The sequence below is a fragment of the Mobula birostris genome, chromosome 22 (assembly GCF_030028105.1).
Source record: "Mobula birostris isolate sMobBir1 chromosome 22, sMobBir1.hap1, whole genome shotgun sequence".
NCBI lineage: Eukaryota > Metazoa > Chordata > Chondrichthyes > Myliobatiformes > Myliobatidae > Mobula > Mobula birostris.
Window position 1 is genome coordinate 30,821,116 of NC_092391.1, and position 16,151 is coordinate 30,837,266.

Sequence of the window (16,151 nt, forward strand, 5' to 3'; positions counted from 1 at the left end):
CCAATCACCAAGAACCCTTTTATACCTATCCCACACCTATTCTATGTCTTCATCCCCACATTTCCTCATCTTCACTCTCCACCCTCTCCATCACCAGATTCTACCACTCAACTGCACACTGGGGTGGGGGACGGGGGAGGTTACAGTGGCCAGTTAACCTTCCAAGCCACAGTTTTTTGGGATGTGGGAGAAAAGCAGAGCACAGCGTATCAAGTCCACACAATCAGCACCAGAGTGAGGATCAAACTGAGGTCTCTGAGGCAACAACTCCACTAACTGTGCCACTTTGCTTTAACCTATTAAATTTGTCTACATAGCTTCCCCCTAGATTCTTCAACATATTCCTACATCACTCCCTCACTCTACCTCTAGATTCCCAATTCCCTTCAAATGTTGTCTTTAAATGATTTCTCTGTTCCCAAGGTTACCTGCTTGAAGCTTCATCAATGGGTTTCAACTGCCTGTCAAGCTTTCCCTCAAGAAATTTATTCTGTGGGGTGCTCCTGACACTTCCCCTTGTGTTTGCTGGTACACGGTACAGGAAAAAAAAAACAGAAATGCACATGTTCAGGAAACTGCTGATCTCCCTAGGTATACCTACCACATTTCCAATGCTCTGATGGGGATTCACGTTTCCTGATGCTCTCCTGACTGGATGTTCAACACAAAGATAACAATGAACAATTTTATGTATACGCACAAAGTGCTGGAGAAATTCAGCAGACCAGGCAGCATCTATGGAACAGAGTAAACAGTCGACATTTCAGGCCTAGACTTTTCATCAGGACTGGAAAGGAAGGGGAGAAGTCAGAAGTAAGAAGGTACAGGGAAGAGAAGAAGAAGTACAAGGTGGCAGGTGATAGGTGAAACCGGGAGAGGGGGAGAGGTGAAGTAAAGAGCTGGGGAAGTCAATTGGTGAAAGGGATAAAGGACTGGAGAAGAGGGAATCTAATAGAACAGGACAGAAGACCATGGAGAAAAGGGGAGGGGAGGAGCACTGGGGGAGATGATGGGTAGGTAAGGAGATAAGGAGAGAGAGGGAAGTGGGAATGGGAAATGGTGAAGGAGAAGCGGGGTGGCAATTGTCAGAAATCGATGTTCACACCATCAGGTTGATGGCTACGCAGATGAAATACAAGGTGTTGCTCCACCAACCTGAGTGTGACCTCATTACGGCAGTGAGGAGGCCATGTACTGACATTAACAATTAACTACTATTTCAATTTACAGAGCTACATATTTATAATGGAAGCACCTCACAACTGGCAGAACCTCTTTGAATATCCCAAAAGCCAGGCACAAAGTATACCAGCAACACACTCAAAATACTGGTGGAAACCAGCAGGCCAGGCAGCATCTATAGGAAGAAGTACAGTCGATGTTTTGGGCCGAGACCCTTCGTCAGGACTAACTGAAAGAAGAGGTAGTAAGAGATTTGGAAGTGGGAGGGGGAGGAGGATATCCAAAATGATAGGAGGACGGGGAGAGATGAAGCTAAGAGCTGGAAAGTTGATTGGCAAAAGGGATACAAGGCTGGAGAAGGGAGAGGATCATGGGATGGGAGGCCTAGGGAGAAAGAAAGGGGAAGGGGAGCACCAGAGGAAGATGGAGAGCAGGTAAGGAGTTATTGTGAGAGGGACAAAGAGAGAGAAAAAAAAGGAAAAAGTAATAAATAAATAAACAAATAAATAAATGAATAAGGGATGGGTAAGAATGGGAGGAGGGGCATTAACAGAAGTTAGAGAAGTTAGTTCATGTCATCAGGTTGGAGGCTACCCAGACGGAATACAAGGTGTTGTTCCTCCAACCTGAGTGTAGCTTCATCTTGACAGTAGAGGAGGCCATAGATAGACATATCATAATGGGAATGGGAAGTGGAATTAAAATGTTAGGCCACTGGGAGATTGTCTTGACAGTAGAGGAGGCCATGGATAGACATCTTGACAGTAGAGGAGGCCATGGATAAACTTATATTCCGTCCGGGTAGCCTCCAACCTGATGGCATGAACACTGACTTCTCTAACTTCCATTAATGCCCCTCCTCCCCTTCTTACCCCATCCCTTATGTATGTATGCATGTATGTATGTATTTATTTATTTTCCCTTTCGCTCTCTCTCTCTCTTATCTCTCCTTACCGTGCTCATGGTCTGCTCTTATCAAATTACAGTATTGCTTTGCACTGTTGTAACTATATGTTATAATTATGTGTTTTTTGTCAGTTTTAGTCTTGGTTTGTCTTGTGTTTCTGTGATATCATTCTGGAGGAACATTGTATCATTTTTTAATGCATGCATTTCTAAATGACAATAAACGAGGACTGAGTATCCTCATAATCTAATCTATCCCTCTCACAATAACTCCTTGCCTGCTCTCCATCTTCCTCTGGCAGATTTCCTCGTGTTTACACAAAGTATACCACTTTTGTTACAGCGGAACCATGAATATAAAACTAACCAGAAGATTAAATGACAAATCTCTCCTGAACTGTGTGTTAAGTGGCAGAGATAAACCTTTAACAATGTGTCAATAACAGCTACAGTACATCATCTATTGTCTTCCCATTTGTAGTTTCAATGGGACAAAAACAGACTGATGGGTTTCACTGGCCACATAGTTCAGCAGGAAGTTAAATTATGCACAAGTTTTATTTCCTGAAGTCTCGATCTCATTTTAGTTCAGTGATAATTTCATAACCCCAGAACAATCCCTAACAGGATGTCTTTATAGAGCCACAGTAACAGATAAACAGACCCTTTGATTCTACTCTCCTATGTGAACCAAGGTGACTACCTAAACTCGACCTAGTTGTCTGTGCTTGGCCCATATTCCTCTAAACCTGGAGTTACCAACCTTTTTTATACCATGGACCAATAGCCTTAAGGTTGGGAATCCTTGCTCTAAAACTTTCCTAAACATGCACCTGAGGAAATGTATTTTAAATGTTGAGCCATACACACACAGAAAATGCTGAAGGAACTTACCGAATCAGGCACTCATTGACTGGAGCAACACACATCAAAGTTGCTGGTGAACGCAGCAGGCCAGGCAGCATCTCTAGGAGGAGGTACAGTCGACGTTTCAGGCAACACTTCGTCCATCCTGACGAAGGATCTCGGCCTGAAATGTCAACTGTACCTCCTCCTAGAGATGCTGCCTGGCCTGCTGCATTCACCAGCAACTTTGACGTGTGTTGCTTGAATTTCCAGCATCTGCAGAATTCCTCGTGTTTGTGACTCATTGACTGGAGTAGAATAAACAGTCAATGTTTTGGGGCAGAGACCATTCATCTTTTGTGTTTAAAATATTCTAATTGCATGACTTGACCAATTCTTCTTGCAGCACATTCAATAGATCCACCATATTCTTCATGAAAAATTTGCCCCTCAGGTCCCCTTTAAATTTTCTCCTCTTACTGTGAACTATGCTTCTGCTTCTAGACTTGTCTACCTTGGGGGAAACACTGTGACCATCCTCCTTATCTACAATATAACCCTCAAGATTTAATATACTGCTATAAGGCCACCGCTCAGCCTCTTACAGTCCCAGCCTATCTAGTTTCTCCTCAGGCCATCCTGGCAACATACTTGTGAATCTGTTCTGCAACCTTTGAATTTTAATGACATAAAAGGCAGTTTTCACAAGTAATTAAACAGCAAATGAAGTGTTGTCCTTTATTGAAAACAAGAAGGAGCATTGAGGGTTAAGTCTTGCTACAACCGAAGGGAGTGTTGGTGGGACCACGCTTGGAAGACTGCATGCAATATTGGTTTCTTTATTTAAAACAATTCAGAAACCGGGCATTTGGTTCATTCTTGGGATCACCGTAGTGTAATGGTTAGTGCAACACTATTTACAGCTTGGGATGTTTAAGAGTTCGGAGTTCAGAGTTCAATACTGGTGCAGTTCTGTAAGGAGTCCTCCCCATGAAATGCGTGGACTTTCCTCCGGGTCCTCTGGTTTCCTCGCACAGTCCGAAGTCGTACCAGGCAGGTTAATTGGTTATGGTAAATTGTCCCGTGAATAAGTTAGGGTTAAATTAGAGATGTCAGGGGCTGCTGGCATGCCTCGAAGGGACGGGTGGGCCTACTTCACACTGCATCACTAAATAAAATACAGTACTGTGCAAAAGTCTGAGGCACATACTGTATATATAGCAAGGGTGCCTAAGACTTGTGCACAGTACTGTATTTGTCAATGTGGAGCAGACAGTGAGTTTGTAAATCTGGTGGGAGCAAAGGATGTTGGGGATGATGAGGGTGGAGCACCATGGAGGGGTGTGGGACACAGGTGGAAGAGAAGGAAAGCCAGGGGCAGGGGGTGATGCGGGTGTAGACACAACCACCCTTGAGACACCTGGCGAGGTAATTTCATTCCATTGATCATTACAGAAAGTCTTTCAGGTGCATCCAGCTCCCTCCCCACTCCCTTCCCTTTTCCCTCTTCCTGCCCCCTTCCGACTCTCAGTGCACAATAGAGACCCAGATCAGAATCTGGTTCACTGTCGCTCACATATGTCATGAAATTTGCTTTTTGCAGTAGCAGCAGCATTACAGTGCAATACATAAAATTACTACAGTACAGTGCAGAAGTCTGAAGGTCCCCGGTTATATATATATATGTGCCTAAGACTTTTGTACAATACTGTAAATAAATAAATAAAATGTAAGCTTCTAAAGCAGCTTAGTAGAGCACACCCTGAGGAAATCAAGAACTCGGGGCATATTTTCAGAATTAAGATTCGCCTATTTAAGGGAGATGGAGGACTTTCTTCAATCAAAGGGCTGTGAATCTTTAAAATTCTCCATTTAAGAGAGTTGTGGGGGTGGGAAATGGGTCATTGAATATATTTAATGCTAATACAGATGTTTGGATTATTGGACAATTAAGGCTTAAGGGAAAGAAACAAGAAAGTGAACCTCATGCCAAGCTATGGCCATAATGTTTGGCAGAGAAGACTCAAGGGATCATGTGGCTTATTTCCAATCAAGAGTTTTATATTTGTCAGGATTACATGTGGTTTCTTAAGGAAACTGCATGTGTTGGGCCTGTTTCACTCCAACAGATCATTTAAAATTTTAATCTCAGTTTCTCTACCCACCCCAACTTCTCCCCACAATGGCTAATGGTATGGGCCATTGGGCAAATCATGTCTACTTCTGTTTTGAGAATTTGGAAAGAGTGTTTTTTTTTCCAGAGTTTCACTCTGTAGCCAAACCTGCAGCAAAAAGGCACCTTCATTCAAAAATAAAGCAACTTTAAAGGTTCACAGACAAAATGCTGGAGAAACTCAGCAGATCTATGCAAATGAATGAATAGCCGACGTTTCGGACTGAGACCCTTCTTCAGGACCTTCTTCAACATCAACGGCTGTTGCATAGCCATGGTCGTGGAGTAATGCAACAAGGAACTAGTCCCTTCAGATAATTCATCCATGCCACAGAGTCACAGAGGAATACTGTACAGCATGATACAGGCCCTTTGGCCAGTGAGTCCGTGTCAACCATCTAATCCCAATTTCCTGCACTCAAATCATTTCTCTCAAAACCCTGCTCTTCCTTGCACCCATCCAAGTGCTTCTTATATAATACAACTTGTCCCTGCCTTAACTATTTTCTCTGGTAACTTGTTCTGTACAATCACTACACTATGCGCGATGAAGCTCTCCCTCACGTCTCTTTTAAATCTTTCCGCTCTCACCCTAAAATTATAGACTCCCCTACCCTGGGGAAAAATATTGCAAGGATACACTTTGTCCATGCCTCTCATAATTTTAATTATTTCTATAAAGTCATTCTCCCAAATTCCCAGGAATACCTAACCCAGCCAACCACTCCCTATTTTTCAAGCCCTCTAGCCATGACAACATTCCTGCAAATCTTTTGTTTTGCATGTACAGTACTCCCAGTGCTCTCACCAACGATTATACAACTGCAACATAATGTCCCAATCCTACATTCAATGCCTTGGATGATGAACGCCAGTATGTTAAATGCCTTTTTTCATCACCCTGTCTATCTGCGATACCACTTTCAACATACCAATGCATTTGTATTCCTAGTTCCTCTGTTCCATTACACTCCTTAGTGCCTGAATATTTATAGTACAAATGCTGCACCGGTTTGACCTTCCATCACATTACACTTAAATGTATTAAAATCCATTTGCCACTCCTTGGCCCATTTCCCTAATTGAACAAAATGCTCCCAGTAATCTACGATAAATTTCTTCACTATCAACATCTCTTAATTTTGTGTAATCTGCAAATTTATTAACCAAGCCTTGGACAGTCACATCCAAATCATTTATATAACTAGCGAATAACAAGGGTCCCAACTCCAACCCACACAACAAGCCTTTCCTATCCATTTTTGAAAAGAAAATACTGTTGCAAATGATCACTGTAGACTGGAGGTCTGTCCAAAATCAAATGTTCCTATGAATAAAGTTTAAAATTGAAAGGCCACAATGCATTGAAGCACTGTTAAATAAACAACTGAGCTGTACTGTTGTGTGAGCCTTGATCAGTTCCACCCCAGTTGGACAAATTCAAATCAAATTCAGGAATTAGCGTATCAGAAGACAGTTGTTCCCTGCTAACAGCTCAGAAAAAACTAAGCCAAGAATTTTTGATTATAACTTCAAAACTGGTTTTTAACTGTTCCAGTTGGATAAATAAATTGGCTTCTCTCAAGTAAAAATAAATCCTGAGGTTAATAATTTCAAATGATTTATATAAACAATAAAAGTAATCAGTTTCCTAAACTTCATTACCTCTGTCTCAGCCTATTATTCGTTCTTCAACTGAATACACTTTTAAGTGGTTTCCCTGTTGAATTTTACTTCAAAATAATCAATAAATTCATAATGTAAATAAAAAAGAACTCTACAAAGTCATATATTATTGATCTATTTCCTACATTCTTTTTGTGGCACAGAATTACAGTGACACGTGTTGGATGCACTTTGTAGTATCCCGGAAAATTACAGACACGTGTAGTTCTGAAGCAACTTCTGCTGGTTGTGACAGTTCTTGCAATAAAGGTCTTATTGCATACTTTCTCTATAAATTCTCCTTTCTAACCAGAAATGGTTTCACCTCTCTTAACGACCCATTCGCTATTTATTGAAAAATATTGGCGGTGTGAGATACATCTCTACCAAAGGAGGTGTACGCTACTCCTTCCCTCCATTAGCCTGCAGATCACCCTTGGGCAAGGTGTAGAACCTGCTTAGCCCCCTGATCAGGGTCACACGAAGCCATGAGAACGGGTGGTGGATGGTCATATGAGCAACTGGTAATGCGACCATTGAACACCAGGGAGACAATTTCTGAAGAGTATTGATAATGGCTGGGGGGGGGGTCACCCATCTTGTAAAGACACTACCCTAAAAGAAGGCAATGGCAAACGACTTCTGTTGAAAAATTTGCCAAGAACAATCATGGTCAATCCCATGATCGCCCACATCATACAACATGGCAAATAACGATGAGGGTGATGTTTCTTTTTTATTTTAGACAGTAGTTTATCCTTATTGTATCATTTTATCCTTATGAGGTTGTAAACTGATTTGGCAGGGAATTGGGGACTGAAACGTTAGGGCTGAGGATGGGGCAGTCGGTACATGCAGTATGTAGTGAGACTGTGAAGAAGGATAGGCAGATGATAGAATCAGAATCAGGTTTATTATTATCACCGGCATGTGATGTAAAATTTGTTAACTTAGCAGCAGCGGTTCAATGCAATGCATAGTCTAGCAGAGAGAGAAAAAATAAATAAAATAAAACATAATAATAAATAAACAAGTAACTCAATTACATATATTGAACAGATTATTAAAAAATGTGCAAAAACAGAAATACCGTATACTGAAAAAAGTGAGGTAGTGTTCAAAGCTTCAATGTCCATTTAGGAATCAGATGGCAGAGGGGAAGAAGCTGTTCCTGAATCACTGAGTGTGTGCCTTCAGGCTTCTGTATTTCCTACCTGATGGTAACAGTGAGTAAAGGACATGCTCTGGGTGCTGGAGGTCTTTAATAATGGACACTGCCTTTCTGAGACACCGCTCCCTAAAGATGTCCTGGGTACTTTGTAGGCTAGTGCCCAAGATGGAGCTGACTAGATTTACAACCTTCTGCAGCTTCTTTCGGTCCTGTGCAGCAGCCCCTCCATACCAGACAGTGATGCAGCCTGTCAGAATGCTCTCCACAGTACCACTATAGAAGTTTTTGAGTGTATTTGTTGGCATGCTGAATCTCTTCAAACTCCTAATAAGGTATAGCCACTGTCTTGCCTTCTTTATGACTACATCAATATGTTGAGATCAAGTTAGATCCTCGGAGATCTTGACACCCAGGAACTTGAAACTGCTCACTCTCTCCACTTCTGATCCCTCTATGAGGATTGGTATATGTCCCTTTGTCTTACCCTTTCAGAAGTCCACAATCAGTTCTTTCATCTTACTGACATTGAGTGCCAGGTTGTTGCTGTGGCACCATTCCAATAGTGGGCATATCTCATCGCTGTGCGCCCTCTTGCCACCACCTGAGATTCTACCAACAGTGGTAGAATGGTAGAAAATTGCAGTCAATGGAATGATTTGAAGTTAAAATGGGAGCAAAATCTAACAGGGTGATGAATACAGGACAGAAGGTTTTATATTTGAAAGTGTGTAGTAAATGAGGTAGATGATTTTGTAGCGCAATTAGAGATTGGCAGGCAAGACATTGTGGCCATCACTGAGTCATGGCTGAAAGATCATTGTTGGGAGCTTAACACTTTTATATATTAAACAAGAAATTTAAATTAAATAAATAGTGCAAAAAGGGAGGGGAAATATTCTGAGCTGGTGTTTGTGGATTCATTGTCCATTCAGAAATCTAATGGTGCAGGGGAAGAAGCTGTCCTGAAATGTTGAATGTGTGTCTTCAGGTTCCTGTATCTCCTTCTTGATGGTAGAAATGAAAAGAAGGCATATCCTCGGTGACAGCCATCCTCAATGATAGATTATGCCTCTTTGAGGCATTACCTTTTGAAGGTGTCCTGGATGCTGGGAGGCTAGTGCCCATGATGGAGCTACCCGAGTTTACAACTCTTTGCATTTTTTTCCGATCCTGTGTGGTAGCCTCTCTATACCACACAGTGATGCAACCAGTTAGAATGCTCTCTGGGCTACATCCGTAGAAATCTGTAAGTGCTTTTGGACACTTACCAATTCTCCGAAAACTCCTAATGAAGTATAGCTACTGCCATGCCTTCTCTGTAATTGCATCAATATATTGGGCCTTGGATAGATCCTCGGAGATGCTGACACCCAGAAACATGAAACTGCTCACTCTATCCACTTCTGATCCCTTGATGACGTCTGCTGTGTGTTTCTTGACTTCCCCTTCCTGAAGACCACAATCAGTTCCTTCGTCCTATTGATATTGAGTGTGAGGTTCTTGCTGTGACAGCACTCATCCAGCTGATCTATCTCACTCCTGTATGCCTCCTCGTCACCATCTGAAGTTTTGTGAACAATAATTGTGTTATTGACAATGTATAGATGGTGTTTGAGCTGTGCCGAGCCACAAAGTCATGGGTGTAGAGGGAGTAGAGTAATGGGCTAAGCGTTCATCCTTGAGGTTGACTGTCAACGAGGAGGAGATGTTATTTCCGATCTGCACAAGCTGTCATCTCCCAGTGCGGAAGTGAAGGATCCAGTTTCGGACGGAGGTACAGAGGCCCAGCCTTTGGAGCTTGTTGATTAGAATATTGAGTTGAACACCGAGCTGTAATCAATAAACAGCAGCGTAATGTAGGTATTGATATCGTCCAGCTGATCCAAGGTTCAGTGGAGAGCCAGTGAGATTGCATCCACTGCAGACCTATTGTGATGAGAGGCAAATTACAGTGGGTCCAAGTCCTTGCTTAGCCAAGAATTGATTCTAGCCATGACCAACCTCTCAAAGCACCTCATCACAGTAGATGTGAGTGTCACTAAGCAATAGACTTTGTGATAGTTCACCCTGCTCTTTGTGGGCCCTGGTATGATTGTTGCCCTTTATAAGCAGGCGGGAACCTCCGACTAGTGTAGTGAGAGATTGAAGATGTGCTTAATCACTGCCACCAGTTGGTTGCTTTGCTACTGGAAGCAAGTCTTTCATTGCAACTGTACTTCACCTGAACTTGACTTATACCGTATTATGTCTCCTCTTCATGTTTCATTTTTAACTTTTAACCTCTATATCTTTTGTCACCTGTAATACTCCTTACTTTCAAGAGCCTTTGCTTCATTGACAACTGAACCTCAGTGAGGACCATTGTCGGTTTCTCTCCCAGATATTGATTCCAATCTAACAGTCCTATGCTCAATTTACATCGGTAATAATCACAATGCATTATTACAATTGACTGGTAGAACTAAAACCTAGAACTTTTTTTTATTAAGAGAATGCACCTTCAAAAGATTCAACGCTATTATGTGTCACTAAAGATGACACGAAATAAACTGCTGCTGTTAAAGCATGCGCTCAGAATATAATGCACCCATACAAACTTTCGACAGTGCATTCAACAGAGGTACATTAAAAACGACAGAGAAAAAACTAGTCAGATTCGCAAACGACAAATTTCACCTCGACGCGCATTTACAGGTCACTCGATTGTCAACAGGGCCAACCAATCAACCTGCGTCCTCTACAGAGGAGGAGACCAATCACCGCGTATTGTGAGGGCGGGCTCCTGGGTGACAAACGAGGAAGGCCCGGGTGTACGGCGGTAAGGAGAAAGAAGCTCAGGCTGTGTACCTTGCTGGTAAGTTACACAGTGGAAACTCGGATATCACTGCACCGGAATGCTGTCTGCTCTCCGGCAAACCCTGAATTGCTCTGGTATTTATCTCCGCAAATAAGAGGATGCCTGTCGAATAGAGTGGGGCGGGCGGGGGGGGGGGGGGGGGCGGTGGCGGGCTGCCACGACCTCTGCAATAATGCAGCCTGAAGGTTGCAATCCCACTGCTGATATTGCAGTAATTCTCATTTGCATGTCGAAATTAAACCAGCAACACTTAAATTATTATGCAACGGGCTGTGCTGCATTAGTAAGCAAAACAGCAGCAATCGGAAAGTTGCTATTTGCGGTGAGGAAGGTGCTTGGCGTTGAGGCCTGATGTGACCTTCTGTGGGATTTAATTGCAGAATCATTGGCTTCAAATAAAACGCTCCGCGTTGACCTCTTGATACCGTGTTCACCATGTAACGTTACACGTGTTAAAGGCACACAAACAATATAAAGTACTTTCATGCAATATTCCCGCTCGGATACGGGCCTTTCGGCATACCAAGTGTATGCTAACGGTCAACTACCAATCTATTCGTGTACTTGAACTGCAGTTTACAATGCCTTGGCGATTAAGTGTGAAAGTATTTGCCTCGACCATGGATAGTGCTGCAATTAGCCAGTATTTTGGATTGTGTGTTTACTACTGATAAGAAAAAAAATGTACTCCTCCAGTTCGTCACTTTCCCTTTGGAAAGTAAATGTTGTTGCTTGGCTGATGTCAATATTATGTGGGTCTGATGGAAATTCTGTACAGAAGGTAATGCCACACTGATCAGCACATAAGATTCTGTAAGAATTCAGTGGACGGGCAGCACTTGTGGAGGGGAATAGTTGACGTTGGAGACTCTATCTGGACCCTTGAAGGGTCTTGATTCAACATGTTTCTTTCCATTGATACTGCCAGACCCACTGAGCTCCTCCAGCATCTTGTGTTGCTCCAGATCCCAGCATCTGCAAACTCTGTCTTACTCAGCTGCGTCTTACTTACCAATATTTGTGCTCTTCATTCCCCTTAGGTGAATTAGATGCCTAGCCGTGGCTATGGCTACCAGCCTGGATGCCGATATTGTTCGGGAGGTGTTAGAATGCCCCATCTGCATGGAGACCTTCAACCAGACTGCAATAAGACCGAAGCTCCTGCAGTGTGGACACACCATATGTAAGCAGTGTCTGGAAAAGCTGATAGCCGATAGCATTAATGGAGTACGTTGCCCCTTCTGCAGTAAAATAACCAGGATGAACAACCTGTCCCAGCTGTCAGACAATCTGACGGTTTTAAAGATTATTGACTCAGCCAGCCTGAGCGAGGCGATGTGCATGGTCATGTGCAAAGTCTGTCGCAAGAGGCTGCCTCGCAACTTCTGCCAGAAGTGCGGCCTGGTCCTCTGCGAGACCTGCAGGACTGACCAACACCAGGCGCAGGGGCACCCGGTGGTCACCATCCGGGCCGCAGCCGAGCAGCGGCGGAAGGAGATCGGGGCCAAGCTCGGTGGGCTGCGAGAAATGCTGGCCGATATGCAGCGCAAGAAGGCAGCGGTGGATGCTGTCGCAAAAAGCATGCAGGCCAAGTACAAGGCCGTCCACCAGGAATATTCCCGGGCCGAGAGGAGGGTGCAGGAAGAGCTGGCCAAATCCCGCAGGGCTTTCACCTCGGCTGTGTCGGAAGTGGAGAGGATGAACAACCAAGTACTGGAGGAACATGCCTACCTGATCAACATAGCGGAGGTGCAGATTGTCTCTCGGTGCGATTACCTCAGCACCAAAATCAAGCAGGCAGACACTGCGCTTCTGGAGGAGGATGTCGACGAAGAAGATCCTGATCTGACTAACAACATGCCCGCTCAGTTGACACTGCAGCAGCCGGAACTGGTTAAAAAGGATCACCTGGATCCCATTGAAGTTGGTCAGCTTGAATCGAGGCCTCACACAGTCACCATCCAAGAAACGCTCATGGAGATGTTCGCCCCCTCTGAGCTGGCCCAAGAGGTAGACTCTTCCAAAGAGATGGCCAGCTTTCCATCTCCAGCTTCTCCACCCAAAAGCAGGGTGCCTGAAAGCGTGGCTTCGGGGCCTCCGAGCTGCCAGCTCCTGAAGAAGATCGGGTCACATGGCAACCTGCCTGGGATGTTCCACCTCCCGGTGAGCCTATGCGTGACTGTGCAAGGGGAAGTGCTGGTGGCAGATCGGGGCAACTTCCGGGTGCAGCTCTTCAACAGGAAAGGCTTCATGAAGGAGATTCGAAGAAGCCCAAACAGTATCGACAACTTTGTTCTGAGTTTTCTTGGCGCTGAGCTCCCCAACCTGATACCACTTTCTGTGGCTGTGAATAGCAGCGGCTTAATTGGCATCACAGATAACTATGACAACTCTGTCAAGATCTACACGACTGGGGGCCAGTGTGTGGCCTGTCACAGGAACCAGCTGACAAAGCCCTGGGGCATTGCAGCAATGCCGTCGGGGCAGTTTGTGGTGACAGATGTGGAAGGCGGGAAGCTGTGGTGCCTAACAGTCGACCGTAACGTTGGTGTGGTAAACTACTCCCGGCTGTGCAGCGCGGTCAGGCCCAAGTTCGTGACCTGTGATGCCAACGGCAGCATCTACTTCACCCAGGGCCTGGGCCTGAACTTAGAGAACAGTCAGAACGAGCATCACTTGGAGGGCGGCTTCTCCATTGGCTCCGTCAACTCGGAGGGGCAGCTCAGCCGACAGTACAGCCACTTCTTCGCCGAGAACGAAGACTTCCGCTGCATCGCGGGGATGTGCGTCGACACGGGCGGGAACCTCATCGTTGCTGACAGCGGACGCAAGGAGATCCTCCTCTTTCCCAAGGAGGGTGGGTTTGTCAGCCTGTTGCGAGAAGGCCTGGTGTGTCCAGTTGGTGTGGCTGTGTCAGCAAAGGGCCAGCTTCTGGTGTTGGACTGCTGGGATCACTGCATTAAGATCTACAGCTATCATACAAGGCGGCAGATTGTAAACTGATCTCCGAAAGGCAAGTGAGCTCGTTCCTGTCAGTGGAGCAATCAACTGTTTTAGACTTGGTCTCCTTGTCCTTGTGAAATGGAGACCTCACTGAGGATAACAATATCTAATTAAGATCTGACCATGAAACTAACTCTTCTGCATGCTGGAAAGCATATTAAATAGACCACTCTGGCACATGGTCATGGCAAACGGTCAGATCATTTGATCTGCAGTTTGTAAAACAGTACTTGAAGTTACCTTGCTTCACAGTGAATGCCACTTTAATAAAGCGTTTTAGAAAATTAAACTGTAGTTTTTTTTAATGTTGCATTCTGGAACAGTAATGATAATCTCAAAAGAAAAATCTGCAAAATGTTTTCTTGTTTCATTTCTTGAGCACCCTAATGCATTGAAAGTATGGTTGGCGTTCTTGGCCCAAAACATTGATTGTTTAATCCCCTCCATAGGTTCTGCTGAGTTCCTCCAGCATTTTGTTTTCGTTTCAGAATGGTTGTGTTTAGACAACAGCCAGTTTTGAGGCTGTCACTTCAGCTAAGTTAATAAGATGTTTTGTTGACAGACTGATAAGGAAAGTGGAGTTTCTTTTAAATAAAGCAGTTACTCTCTCAAGCCTATTTTTGTGTATCTGGTGTAAACTGATGCGGCACAGAAGTGCTTTGCAGATAGGTCAGCGAAGTGTTTTTAAAATTTTCATTTAAAATGCTATATTGCATGCCACTGAAGTGAAAATACATTATCCATAAATGGAAAACCTCCACTCTTGTTAATACCTTGGGTAATTATTGCTTCCCTTGGAACTCAAGCAAACACCTCTGAAATAATTGCTACAGATTTCCTTCTGGTCATTGGCTGGACACTTGACAGTCATTGCCATTGTCATAAGGTGGCTGTCAGTCATAGTCTTGTCAGATTTTATGTTTTTGTTTTTATTATCTCTGTTTAATCATATTGTTAAGTTATAGAGCTATACAAAACAGAAACAGGCCATTCGAACAAACTTGTCCGTGCCAACCAAGTCCCATTTGACTGCATTTGGCCCATATTCCTCTAAATCTTTCCTGTTTACATGTGTTTTAAATATCTTAAATTGTATCTTCCACTCTACAGAACAAACTCTATGTGGGGTTGAGCCAGTTACGGGGTGGGGAAGTGTTAAATTCTGTCATATAAGATCAGTACTGCACAGATCTGAGATCTGTCAAGACTCTGAGCTTCCATTAATTTGTATTGACCTGAAAGGTAGCAGCTTTGTTTCCAACCTTGTTCACCTTTTCCTTTACTCCAGACATCAGTTAATTTAGGAACACAAAGTTAAAGCGAGAGAAATGCACACTTGGGTATTACAGCCCTAAATCAGAAGGTTCTAGATCTAAATCTCATTTCAAAAATTTGATTATGAAAATATGTTCCCAAATTGGTTCAGTAGTGAGGGAGCACTGGATCAGATCTTTAACCAATGTTCTGCTTTTGCAAGTGGAACTACAACTGTTCACGTCACTAGATAGGAAAGATCAAAGCTGAATTTGCATTTATGAGATTAAAAACTTCACCACATTGGTGGTGTGGGAGTTTACTGAGAGCTCTATGGTTGCCATGTTTCCGAATTTACAACATAACTCAGTGCAAAAGGTTTACGTGGGGCAGGATTTTTTAGGTGTGTCCAGGAAGGATTCCTAAGACAATATGCAGACGGACCGACTAGAGAAGAGGCCATCCTGGATCTGGTACTGACAATGAACCTGGTCAGGTGACAGATCTATCAGTGGGTGAGCATTTTGGAGACGGTGACCACAACTCCCTAACCTTTACCATAGACTTGGACAAGCATAGGAGCAGAGAATGTGGAAAAGTATTTATAGAACGTAGAAGAGTACAGTGCAGTACAGGCCCTTCAGCCCACAATGTCGTGCCAACCCTCAAACCCTGCCTCCCATATAAGCCCCCACCTTAAATTCCTCCATATACCTGTCTAGTAGTCTCCTAAACTTCACTAGTGTATCTGCCTCCACCACTGACTCAGGCAGTGCATTCCACACACCAACCACCCTCTGAGTAAAAAACCTTCCTCTTATATCCTCCTTGAACTTCTCACTCCTTACCTTAAGGAGCAGTGGTGCCCTAGGGAAGAGGTGCTGGCTATCCAGTCTCTCAGTTCATCACCTTTGTTCCTGATGCTTCTTGCATTGAGGTACACACATTTCAGCCCTCCTATCTTACTGTCTTTACACTGTTTATTCTGCTTCTCTTTCCTCAAAGTCTCAGTGTATGTTAGATCTGGCTTTACTCCATGCACTTCTTTCACTGCTCTATTGCTCTGGGTCCCATCCCCCTCGCAAATTAGTTTA

The 16,151-nt window shown here is 43.8% G+C and overlaps 2 protein-coding genes across 5 annotated transcripts in view; one reads left to right on the forward strand and one right to left on the reverse strand.

The window, feature by feature from the left end:
* LOC140186350 (astrotactin-2-like) overlaps positions 1-16,151 on the reverse strand; it is a 1,795,681-nt gene that overhangs the window by 618,313 nt on the left and 1,161,217 nt on the right. The gene's annotated exons all lie outside the window — the stretch shown is intronic.
* trim32 (tripartite motif containing 32) lies at positions 10,712-14,379 on the forward strand. The gene is made up of 2 exons (XM_072240515.1): positions 10,712-10,797; positions 11,841-14,379. The coding sequence occupies exon 2, from the start codon at positions 11,866-11,868 to the stop codon at positions 13,801-13,803; it is 1,938 nt and encodes a 645-aa protein (XP_072096616.1). The 5' UTR covers positions 10,712-10,797; positions 11,841-11,865; the 3' UTR covers positions 13,804-14,379.